The sequence below is a fragment of the Solanum lycopersicum genome, chromosome 11 (genome assembly GCF_036512215.1).
Source record: "Solanum lycopersicum chromosome 11, SLM_r2.1".
Classification (NCBI taxonomy): Eukaryota; Viridiplantae; Streptophyta; class Magnoliopsida; order Solanales; family Solanaceae; genus Solanum; species Solanum lycopersicum.
The window spans coordinates 58,308,700-58,322,485 of NC_090810.1; the positions used below are offsets into that span (position 1 = coordinate 58,308,700).

General features: G+C 29.1%; 1 protein-coding gene across 1 annotated transcript; it reads right to left on the reverse strand.

The window, feature by feature from the left end:
* Positions 1-5,674: 5,674 nt before the first annotated feature.
* On the reverse strand, positions 5,675-11,605 carry LOC101254867 (probable fatty acyl-CoA reductase 4). Its single transcript, XM_004250993.5, has 10 exons — positions 11,445-11,605; positions 10,803-10,906; positions 9,623-9,828; positions 8,950-9,050; positions 8,009-8,186; positions 7,619-7,780; positions 7,417-7,498; positions 7,029-7,304; positions 6,373-6,503; positions 5,675-6,053 (listed from the first exon to the last, which is right to left on the reverse strand). Exons 1-10 carry the CDS (start codon positions 11,521-11,523, stop codon positions 5,906-5,908), a joined length of 1,467 nt encoding a protein of 488 aa, XP_004251041.2. The 5' UTR covers positions 11,524-11,605; the 3' UTR covers positions 5,675-5,905.
* Positions 11,606-13,786: the final 2,181 nt, after the last annotated feature.

Below are 13,786 nucleotides of genomic sequence, written 5' to 3' on the forward strand. Positions count from 1 at the left end.
TTCAAGTCTCATAGTTTACTAGAGATATGAATAGACTAATAAAACTAACTCCATTTTTAACAGCTCAGCTCGCTAGTGATATATTTTGCTTTAATCTGGGTCTAGTCCTACACGAATTTTAAACGATGGTAAGCTCTGCTTATTTAAGTATCCAACATCTCTCTTATATTTTATCGATGTGGGACTTCTAATCTTAAGTTGGGACATCACACAATCTTTCTCTCAACTAAATTCTACATGATATATGACCTCATGGGCCAATCTTGAGATTAAATTTATGTCACCCACGTTCGTTTGAATGATTAGAGCCACCAAATTATAGTTCGTAGGATGACATCCGATAAAATTAGAACGATACGCACCTTTAACAAGGTCCCATAATATCTTGAAATATGTGCCTGAAAGCTATCCATGCTTCTTAAAAATGTAATCTCTCCTTGACTTTAATTTTGTTCCCATTTTCTCAATCCAAGGATTTTTTATAAAATAATGAAACATGAAATGTTTGACTTCAGCATGTCACCTGGAATCTATAATTCATGACAAAATGTAAGCATCAGTGACTGTTTCCACGGCTCGAACAGACAAAAATAACTTTACCGTTGCTCCAATTAAGCACCTCCTTTGTAATATCACCATGGAGTGTATTACAAACTCTGTGGTGATTAGAAAATACTTAGTTCTCTCTACCTCTTATTTTTTTCATGCTTATTAGGTAGTAAATGTTAGGTATTTTATTAGAATTAGTATGGTAAGACCTTGCCTCCCTTGCTTGTATTTATTCATATTTAATGATATTTTTATGTTTAATAAAAGGTCATTAAACGCTATCTAGTGCTAAATTTGCTTGTACTACTATTTTAATATTTGGCTATAAACTCAATTTATTTATAACTTTGAAATCAGAACAGATATATTCCTCGTTAAAAATGTGGTGAAGAAAAAGGGTGATGTTTTTTAGGCAAACTTAAAAATGTGGTCATGAAAAGTGTTTAGTGGTTAATCTTATTAATGATTTTGTTGATGATAATTGTATTAAATTATATTATAGTATTTAATATGATATGAACAACAAGTCAAGTCATTTTCCAAACATACAAATCTTGAACTCATTAAATAAAAATTCTAAATTCACTTAGAAAATGAGTATCATATATAAAAAAAAAAATCTGACCAGTGGATATATGAACAAAATGTCTTGCAACAAAATTAAATAAATAAGATCGGAATACTTCGACAATCCCTTAAATTTCTCAATTAATTTCATTTAGACATTCGAGCTATGTTTTGTTCTGGCTAAGAACATGATAAGATATTCCTGTTAACCACTTCTAATATATGTGTTTGTTCTCAACTGTCCATTACGTAAATAAGTTAACCACTTCAAATATATAACTTATCTAATTATTCACATTACATTAATAACTTGTAAAACATCATGTATATTAAGCTGATGTGTGTAACTAAAGGAGGTAATATAATTTAGGCATAATACATATTTATGCCCTTTAACTTGGCTTCAAATCACATTTATGTCCTTTAACTTTGGATGTGCACAAGTACACACTTAAATTTGTATAAAGTTGAACAAACAGACACGCATGTCCTATATGTCATCCAACATGTCATTTTTGTCCTACGTGGTGTCCTACATGTATTGTGTCATGTAGAACTCATGTGTTTACTTATTTAAAAGTTGGATAGTTAAAATGTCTGTTTATACATTATGAAAGTTGGAGGTCAAAGTTAAAATTTGAAAATTTAAGATCCAATATATATATATTATGCCTAAAATTTATGTGGATAACTTAACTACGTAGCAAATGATTAAGAATACACACAATTTTTTCTTCAAAATTTGAATGGAAACTGCTTCCATTTATTTCTTCAATTACTCAACTGAAACATGACCTAATTCAAATATCTAAATGAATTTTTACTGACATCGTCCATATATATATATATATATATAAGGGATTATCGATATATTCTGCCAAAGTAAATATGATCATATGAATATATACCTCTCATCAAATCTAGTAGTTGCAGCTTAGTGTATGATAATATCAATTATCAATTTCTTTTAACATCTCATATTTTATCTCTGAATTTTCAATTCCAAAATCCTCAATTGAAATATCACCAGCAATTGGAAATACCTTCTCTTCTACTAAAGAATTTAAGTTATTTGCACCTATTTTTTCTCTTAGAACATTAAATAATTCAGCCAGCAAAATCTGTGAATGGAACTTGCAAATCAACAGTTTTTTTTAAATAAAATAATAATGAAATACTATATCCATCAAAGAAAATAATTATAGATAATTTATAACATATTGATAAAATCAATAAAATTATTGAGGTGCGTGCAAATGAATATTTATCAATAAGAATTGATTTTATATATATATATATATATATATATATATATATATATATATATATATATATATATATTCCCCTTGTTCAGGTCGTGAAGATATATATATATATATATATATTCCCCTTGTTCAGGTCGTGAAGATATACATACTTCTCTATCATCTTTGGACAACGAATTCTCACCTCTTTGATTTCTCGTTTGGTGATGACCCATCAACAATCTCAATAATGAGTCAACAAACTAATTTCCTTGAGCACCTTTTTTTAATCCGAGTACGTGCTCACTAGCTAGTTTAACTTTTTATTTCTTTTTGTTATTTGTTATCTTCGATTTTAAAATTTTCCTATTAAAATTACTTTACTAATGTTATTGTAATGTTCTTTATATAATTTGTTAATTTTAAATTCACGAAATTCCTACGTAAATTCTCAAAAAATAATTTTCAGCTGAATTTGTAGCAAAAAGTTTCTAAATATTTTGCAAGTAATAAAATTCTTAGGTAAATCTATATAAATCCCCAGAAAATTACGCAACAAATTAATCCCAAATAATTTTCAAAATAATAAAATCTCTAGGTCAATCCCCGCATATAAATCCCCGACAAATTTCACAGCAATTAATCACCAAATAATTTTCCAAGTAATAAAATTCCTACATAAATCTCCAAATATAAATTCCCAACAAATTTCACAGCAACTAATCCCCAAATCATTTCCCAAGTAATAAAATCAGAAGATAAATTTTCACCAAAATATCTCCAGAAACACCTGTAGGATTGATTACCTGGGGATTTTTCTATGGCATAAGAAAAAAGTTTAAAATATTCTTTTTGGTTCATGTACGTGCGGATTTAGCTAGAGACAATGTACTTACCATTACTTTCCCCCAGGTAATATCGCAAGTTCATTTTTTACGCAAAATGACGCCAAATTTACCTACAGAATTTGTTGGGAATATACATTCCGTAGGTAACATATTCTAATATTGAAGAATTTAGAAATTTTTGCAAGAAAATTCGCATGAAATAGTTGTAAAAGATTTTCGTAGGAAAAATTCTCAAATAATTCACAGTATTCTTGTGTCAGTATTTGTTTCTTAGTAGAATAATATGTTAGGTTATTAGCATTTTAATATTAATATTTAACATATTAAATTGTTTTATTTTGAAGTTATAAGAAAACATTGGAATGAATAACTTCTACATCATCCATTAACATTGGTTGTCCATCACTTTATTTCATTCTTAATACCTCCATTACTCTTTGTAACCTATGTAACATATGTAACTCCTATTGTAACTTATGTAACCTGTGTAATTCCTATTGTAACCTATGAAACTCCTAAGGTCATTATCTTTACTATTTACTACCTCCATTATCTTCCTATTTATTTCTAAGAATACTTCTTGTAGTATAAATAGTGGTGGTATTCATTTGGTTTGGGACACACAAAAAACACAAGAGAAAACAAAGAGTGAAAGAATTAGTCTAAAAGAGAGTTCTTATTAGTTAAAGGGAGGTGTTCTTTTTTGTGGAGCTTTGGACTCAACTCTTGTCCAGAGTTGTTGAGTTATACTTTCTGAAGGCTGTTGTATCCTGGAGGGGACAAGTCAAAGAGGACTACTGCTGGACCGGTGAAAACATTTGCTGCAGTGGGCTTGAATCTCCTTAAAGAGAGCGAGATATCCGCACCTCAGCCTGAAAAGATTAATTTCTTCATTTTATTTTCTATTGTAACCTTGCAATTTTATTATCTTATAAGTTTTTTCACTAACATAATAAGGTACGTAATTGAGGATCTTATTATGACATCTATTCTCATTTCAATAAAGACTTATTATTTATAAAGCTATTTGAGTTATGTTTTCTACATCAGTTGTGTAGCTCATCTTTTAAAAACATCCATACAATATTTAGTCTTACGGAGTAGTAAGTCAGGTCAATAATTTTATTTGGGATCAATAATAATTTTGAGTGTCGATCACGATCAAATTATACGTTCGAGGTGTGACAACCCCACCATAATAAAGATCTCTTTTTACCTAAATAAAACTATGGGTGTTAGTATAAATTATTCCCTTTAATACTATTATTGTTCAAATATATTAAACATATTCATAAACTATTCCCTTTAATACTATTATTGTTCAAATATATTAAACATATTCATAAACTTATTATGAATGGATTTTGTTATTTGTAGTTTTGATGATTTGACAAACTTAGGGACCTTGTAAAGGTACCAGGTTTCTTACTTGAGTATTGCAGGTTCTTACTTAAGTGTTGCAGATGAAACAAACCCAGGGACCTAGTAGAGGTACCAGGCTCTCATGATGATGAGTCAGCCGACTGCCAGCTGGAGACGGTACAGAAAGTAGGTGCACACTTTCCGATGGCGTCAGAAAGTGTGACTTTTCCAACCAATGGCAAAGAGGTTTAGGAAAGTGACTTGTCTATACAAAAGGCACTTTCCTAAACATTTTGAAGCAGTTTTTGCAACTTGATGAAAACTTTTCAAGAACTGTTGTGCGGAATTTGAGATAATACGAGAAAATATAAACGCAAAAAACAAGACAACAGATTTACGTGGTTCACCAATAAATTGGCTACGTCCACGGGAAGAGAGGGAGCAGTTTTATTATGGAGAGGCAAAAACAGAATTACAGAATAGGGTTTGCCACAGCGAGACCCCCGTCCTTTCTGTTTGTAGCGGGTCCGATTCAAGGCATTCAACAAGAACTCTTGCAAAGGCTACTACAAAGCAAAGGCAGAATTATTCCAAGAACAACAACAATTTCTGGAGCTTTTCGTCTAGTTGTTTGGGAATACATTCTCTTGTTCTTAAACTGTAAACCATTCCTGAATCTATAAAGGAATTGGTGTATATTGTTAAAAGTCTAGGTTGTCCAGGTGGGATAGCTTAGTGGGTAGATTGTTTTCTACTTAGGCTTGTTAAGCAATAGAGGACTATTGCTTAACTGTGAGATTGATAACTCTTTCTTACATTTGGTGTAATCGTGTTTTACTTTTACTTTTGAAGATTAGTGAAAACGATTGAAAATCCTGTGAGACAGGTCGTGGTTTTACTCCCTTGAGCAAGGAGGTTTCCACGTAAAATCATCATGTTGATTTTACTGCATTTAACTTTCTGTTTTTATTCATTAGTGTAGTAAGGGACCTGGTCCATTACTTGTTAAGTGAAGACATATATTCTATCAGATTTTAATAAATTTGTTTTGTCGATATTGTCAGTCTAACTTGACATATTAAGTCTCCATTCGTGAAATTACACTAAGCATGTTACATTATTGTGAACTTATTATTTTAAATGCTATTTAAAAATAACTTAGTAACGAATATAATTCGTTGAAAGTATATTATTGTAGATTGAATAACTAATATGCCTGAAGCTTATAATAAAGTGCAATAATTATTTCATGATCCCAAAAAAAGTTAAAATTATTATAAAAATATAATTTAATTTACTTAATTATGTCTTCAACGGCTTAAAAAAATATGATCGTTAGGCTAATCGCTTCACAACCCCAGGAATGTGAATATTCATGAAGTAATCCTCCCAATTGATGCAACTTGGATCAAAATTGAGCAAATCATCCATCTTGCAATCTTTCATTCTCATTCTCAACCTTTCGGTGTTAGAATCATCAAATCTGAATAAATTATTAAAAAAATATACATCGTCAGTGTATGAAATTTTTACGCTATCAGATCAACCAATTAGCATGTTGTAGTAGTAGGTATTCTGATTGTCTTATTTTCAAGATTACAGATCACAAAATGTTAAATTTTAAAGAGGCTTACATGTAGATAATTTTTAGATGACTTGATAGTGTAAAGTATCTTTTACAACAACCATTAATATAAGTACTTATAAGTAAATATATGCACCGATAAAATAAATAATTTTTAATGATCATCACACATATTGCATTATCTTTATCGATCTTATTTTCAAGATTTCAATCATACCTTCCATGAAAAATCACATAAGGTTTGTAGAGTTTTGATAGACGTATGGCATTATCAATCTTCCTTTTTAAATTTGTGTAGGTTCCATCAATAAGATAATACCATGTCAATACATTTGCCAATTGTAGTACCTAAAACATATGAAAGAACAAGTCATAAGTTATTATTGTTACCAAACAAAAAAAAAAGTAGTATTGTGAAAATGTAACTTTATTATATCATTAAATAAGGAGAAAACTACCTAATTATATGAATATTTCTATCATATTTATTAATTCTCCTAGTAGATTGAAATAATTAGATTTTATCTCATTAAATAATATTTTATATTAGACTTCAAGTCAGATGCACTTAGATGCAAATATTTGCTATCAGTGCAGATACATTGAAATAGCGTCTAGGAAGGCGAGCTAAAATAGGAGGGATGTGAGTGGAATTTCTCTAATATATCATAGATACAAGTGAATCGCACTAGTATAGACTAGATGTATCTGGTGAATCTGAGATACCAGATACACATGAAAAATAAGAGGGTAGAGAGCGAGAATAGTTATCGTAGATGGTGAAAAAGAGAAAATTAAAAACTTTATATTGAAAAGAAACCTTTAACAAAGAGATCTCTTTAGGATATTCGATAAAATTAGAACGATACGCACCTTTAACAAGGGCCAATAATATCTTGAAATGTATGCTTGAAAGCTATCCATGCTGCTTAAAAATGTAATCTCCTTCACTTTGATGATGTTTCCATGTTTGTCAATCCATGGATTTTTGGTGAAGTAATTAAATGTGTAAAGTCTCATATCCTCAAGTTTCAAGAGATTTCCTTTAGATGAACTTATGTTATATATGAAGTCATTTTGATATGATTTATTATTTCCATGTGCTACAATTGTTGCAAGGATTGAGTTCACTACCATATCACCTGGAATCTGTAAGTCATTACAATTTCATGACCATTTTGTCACAAAACGTAAGCAATAAATCACACGAAAATAACTTTATCGTATTAAATTTTTTTGAACAAGTATAGAAAGGACATACCAGATCAGCATTTGTGTTTGGGTCAGCAAGGAAGACATTTGATATACCTTTACCATATATCAACATAAAGGTATCCAATGTTCTGCAATTTTCGAGAGTGAAATAGTTTAAATTTTAACTGTAAACGGGTTTGACTTTCAAAAATCTGAAGCGTGTCACATAAATTGAAATAGAAAAAGTATATCAATTTTACAAAACTTACTTCGTGCTTTCAATCCATCCTGGAAATGGCTCTTTATAAGTGCTAGTGATAATCGTTGGACGTATTATAACAAGTTGTATATTCTCTTTGAAGTGTCCTAACATCATCTCTCCCATTGCTTTTGTGAAGGAATAAGTGTTTGGCCATCCATGTAAACTTGCCCTAAATGATCAATAGTCATGTTGATGTAATATAAGTATGAACTTGTTTGACTAGAAATCGAGTTTTAAAATAAAATATTCTTCTTTATAGACATACTCCCTCCTTTCATTTTATTGAAACATGTTTGATTGTACATGAAGTTTAAGCGCGTTGATTTGCCAAGACACGACACCCCTTCGCTCAACCTGAGTCCGCCCCTGTCTTTATGGTTAAAAAAATTCAACTCACCTTTGAATGCCTAGGTTTCTCATGGCCATTGTCACTTCCTTTGATGTCAAATTTTGAGCTTCAAGTTCCTTAAGTTTGTCATCTATCACTTTCCTCTCCACATCAATGTCTATGTAGTAATCATCAAAATTGAATGATTTTTCTGATATAACACCTTCTCCTTCCCCACCAACATAAGCTGTGAGACAAACAATACATAAAAGATGACATATTTATTGATCGTCTCAAAATTAATCTAGTTATAAAGATTTATCAAAATTAGGAGTGTAGTGGGAGATCTTGAGTTAATATAATACACTAGAAATAAATTAAATTTATAGTCAAATATTGAGATAATAGTTAAAACATTTTCGAAGTATCACTTTTTTTTTTGAATTTTCTACCTAAACTATTAGGTGATTGTGTTTTCTACTTGAACTATCAGTAACTCTGTTCATCAAAACACGCTTCAAAATTAATGAGTCAAATTTCATAGGATGAAATTTTATAAGCGTTGGCACGCGCCTTTTTGATGAATATATTTAAACAATTGATCGAGTCAATTTCGAAGTGTGTTATAATGATAATCATAAACACAAAAATCTGATAGATTAGGATAATGCACAAGTACCCCCTCAACCTATGTCCGAAATCTCAGAGACACACTTATACTATACTAAGATCCTAATTATCCCACTGAACTTATTTTATTAATAATTTTCTACCTCTTTTCGGCCTACGTGACACTATCTTGTGGGCCCAATGTTGATTGACTTTTTTTCAAGCTAGTGCCACGTAGGCCGAAAAGGGGTAGAAAATTACTTATAAAATGAGTTCAAGGGGGTAATAGAATATTAGTATAGTATAAGTGTGTATTTATGATTTCATAGTTTGAGGGGGTACTTGTACATTTTCCTAATAGATTAAGTATGTCCCAAAATGTGCATCATATATAAACTGACCAGTGGATACATGAACAAGAATTTTGACATTTGCACATCTTTTAGCAAACTTGAGGACATTGAAGGCACCAAGCACATTGATATTCATTGCAATATCATATCTACAAGAAGAAGAAAAAAATGATACTAGTTAAACTAGACATAAAGAAATAAATCAAAATTTCTTGCACTAAAATTAAGGAATATATCGATAACCTCTAAAATTTCTCAGTTAATTTCATTTAGAAATTCAAGCTATGTTTTGTTCTGATTAAGCATTTGAGTGCATAATAAAGTGTTTTTATTAGACACTTCTAACTCAAATTACACAAAAATATTTACGCATGTTCTCAAGTATTCATTGCGTAGATAAGTTATAACAAATTTCAAATATATCACTCTTTTTAATTATACACATTAGCCAATCAATAACATGTAAAACCTCATGTATATTCCAATTGCAACTAATGTATGTAATTAAAGAAGGTATCATGATTTATATAGATAATTACTTAACTATGTAATAGACGTTTGATATCACAAATAATTTATTTTCAAAATTAGAACGGGAAGTGTTCCTATTCGTATATTGAAGCACTCAATTAAAACATAATCTAATTCGAATATCTAAATGAAATTTACTGATATAAGAGATTGTCGATATATTATTAAAACTAATCATATGATTATATACCTCTCATCAAATCTAGTAGTTGCAGCTGAGTGTATGATAATATCAATTTCTTTTAACATCTCATGTTTCATCTCTGAATTTTCAATTCCAAAATCCTCAATTGAAATGTCACCAGCAATTGGAAATACCTTCTCTTCTACCAAAGAATTTAAGTTATTTGTACCTATTTTTTCTCTTAGAACATTAAACAATTCAGCCTGCAAAATCTGTGAATAAAATTGGCAAGTCAATTTTTTTAAAAAAAAAATCAAATCCCATCAAATCATATATGCTTCATAACATTTATGGATAATTTAGGGAAAATGCACAAGTACTCCCTCGATCTATGTCCGAAATTTCAGATGCACATTTATTATATACTAAGATTCCATTACCCTCCTGAACTTATTTTATATGTAATTTTTTACCCCTTTTCGTCCTACGTGTCACTAGCTTGAAAAAAAAGTCAACTAGTATTGGGCCCACATGACAGTGCTACGTAGACCGAAAAGGGTAGAAAATTATTAATAAAATAAGTTCAGTGGGGTAATAGGACCTTAGTATAGTATAAGTGTGTCTCTAAGATTTCGGACATAGGTTGAAGGGGTACTTGTGCATTATTCCGATAATTTACAATATTTGTTTTGTGTGTGCGGACGCACATATATGTGATTTATTTTAATTATTTAAAAGCAATAATTTAAATTTAAATAAAATATTAATTAAAAAATATATCTTTCAAAATATTAGAGGAAATATTACTTTATATGATATTTTAATTAAAAAACTGCTTATTTAAAGGAACACATTCTAAAAGAGATGGTGAATGATAATAATGATCACGATTGCGGAGATGGTTAACAATTATGACGTGTAATGATGGTTGTTAGTGATCATCAATATTAATAGGTGCACAATGATCGATGATGATTGATAGTAAAAATTGATTAATGCTTGGTGGTGATGATTTCCAGATGCAAATAGATAGTGATGACTATAATTGTACGAAGAAAGTAAATTTTTAGTAAATGATATTTTTTGAAATTTCTTTCCACATATCTAGGTTCTAATAAGAAAAAGTAATTTTCTATTTTTATCGATAATATATAACATATTAATATAATTAAGGCTATAATTAATAAAATTATTGAGGTACACGCAAACAAATCTTTATCAAAAAGAATAATAATATGTTTAATACCTCAACATTAAAGCGCTTTCGGGCTGATTCGGTGTCTGAAGCTCTTAGAAGAAGGAATAGTCTTTTTATGTTCGGTTGAACCCTAAGTATCTTCTCCACTAAAACTACATTACAAAAGGGATATATATGAAATTAATAAATATATATATAAAAAAAGTTATTATCTTAAAAATATCATGTGATTTATGTATCTATATTATTAAAGATGACCTAAAAAACATAAATCGTACTCAACTCCAAAAGTTAGTTAAAGTAAAAATTGTTGACAAACATGTATTAGAAGACAAATAATCCACATACCAACCTAGATAGGAACGTTCGATTTCTCCCTGAACATACACTCGGAATTGGATATTGAAGTGTGAACAATATAAAATAAGGCTTCATATCGGATATCAAGATCGAAATATCTCAAATTTAACTCAACTTCAAAAATTAACTGTGGATAAAAGTGTTCAAGGACCATATATATAAGAAGGCAAATAATCGATATTCCTATTGATGTGGAAAATCAACACAAATCAAAAGTTCAATAATTTTCAAACATATAAATATATCGTTCTCTTTAAAAATACAGTAATAAAAAATTGTTGATACGTGTCTATATATATATATATTGAGAGAGAGAGAAAGAAAGTGTACTTTTTGCAAGGAATCCAGTGGCTCCAGTAATGAGAATAGTGTTGCCTTCTAAAAATGGTTCAATTTTAGATAATTCCATTGTGTAGATATTGTTAGGGGGGAAAATAGTGTAAAAAATGGGAAGCTAAATTCTAAAATTGTGAATAATTATACTAAAAATGATATATGATATGAATCCATGAACTCATCTTTATATAGGCAAACTAGAAGATTAGTACCACAATTTAACATTAGGGGAGGCATTTAATTTTTAGTAATTTATGTTATAGATTCATCCTAGGCCTAAAAATGTACATAGGAAGAAAATCACATGAGATTTGCCCTAAAATGAATAATATTATATTATATTATATTAAAAATATATTTTAAACTGCGCAATTAATATCAGAGTTAATAAATCAATAAAATGAATGTATAGACTATAGAGAATGCAAAAGGATAGTGTGAGACCAATATAATTGTTATAGTCCATATTAATTTCTTAAGCCAACTCTATAATTAAGTAGGGTTCAATTGTATCAAAGGTTTGGCCCAACTAAAGCTCTCTTTTTAGCTAGCTTACAATACTAAATGTGTAATTAATTAATTAACATAGACTTGGGCTAAATCCTAAATGTGCCAAATTTGTTTTCATATTTTTTTTTATTTACTTTTTTCATATAAAATTAGTGAGTGTTTCAACTAAAAGTTACTAATATGGAGAAATACATAACCAATAAGAATTTTAGGATAGCTACTAATATAATTATTTAGATAAAAAAAAGAGGACTACTAAAAAATCTGATTTTTAATTGAAATTTTAGATAAGTGGTTCTTCAAATCTTTCTTCAATAAGGAATTGTATTAGGTCTTATTTCTATTAAGTTGGCAGAATTAATTCTAACTACATATTTACAATATAAATGTGGTGATTAATTAATGGACCTTTGAGGAGTTGTACAAAGTTTGCTCAATGATTTTTTTCCGTGTTTCAGAATACGGTTAACCAACATGTTAACTAATCGATTACGATAAATTGGATCGGATTTTGCTGTTTTTTTGCAGAGTAAGACTTATTTTGATGCAGTTGAAATGTTATAGTTTATTTTGTCTATCACGCTGCACTTGTAAATTTGTGTAAAATTTTTATCAGAATCTTAATTTTTGCCAAGCAACTATTGAAACAATAGGTCGAACTTAAGCTCCCCTTAGATTATAAAAAAAATAAAAAATTGATAAACTTTTAATTGATTAATCTCTTTTTTCTATTGATCTCCTCGTCGCGACTCCCTATATTAATATTCAAGAACATGGCTCTCGACAAGAGGGAAAGATAAAAAAGACTTTCTCTATATCCCAAGTCTTCATGGTCATTTTTTTTTTGGATGATTGTGATGTCTGGACCAATTTTCGTGCAGTTTAACTATCTTCACGGGACACATATTATCTCACACCAGCAACAGTAACTCTGTCCATTAAAATTAAAACAAATTGAATGAATCACCTAATTTTTTTTAATCATCGCTAATAATCTATCGTCATCATGATCATTTCTTTAATATTTGCTCTATTATTCTTATAAAATGTAATATTATTATATCCAAATAGGGAAAGAAGAAATGGGGAGAATATTATAGTATGTAAATCTATTGGTAGGGACCAGAATAGGATGGATAAGCTATTTCATATAAGTACTTTTGCATTTAAAGAACTCGCAATAATAATAAATTTGCATTTAGTATTCATACCAAATTATATTATCCTTTTCGTTAAATTTTTATTTGTCATATTTAAATTTTATATATCAATTAAGAAAATAACAATTAATATGACTATTTCATCAAATCATCCCTAATAATTGATGTTCAATATTAAATTTTACAAAATAATTTGGGAAATAAATAACTATTGATAAGCGTTAAATATGAAGAGAAAATTGTTCTTTCTTAATATGCTAAAAGTGACAAATAAAAATAAAAATTTATTATTAAAATAGTGAACAAATAAAAGTAATGAGAGAAAATAATTTATTAAACCATATTGTTGATGGAATTGGGTGTAAGCCCAATCTTTGTATTAATCACCAAATTAAACAGGCTATACATTTGTCCAAACCTCCTTAGTTACATGAAGGATGAACAATTCATCTTTATAAATTTTTTATTATTTTTTTTTTTTAAAAAAAAAAGGAAAACCACACCAATACTTTTTTAGAAAAATTTTTATTGCAAACTATTATATCATTCTTATATAATATGCTGAATTAGATATATTAATTAATCAATTAATTAATATATATAATCCCTAAAAATTGTGATTAACAGCACCAGGAAGGTGAGTGTTCATGAAATAATCTTCCCAAT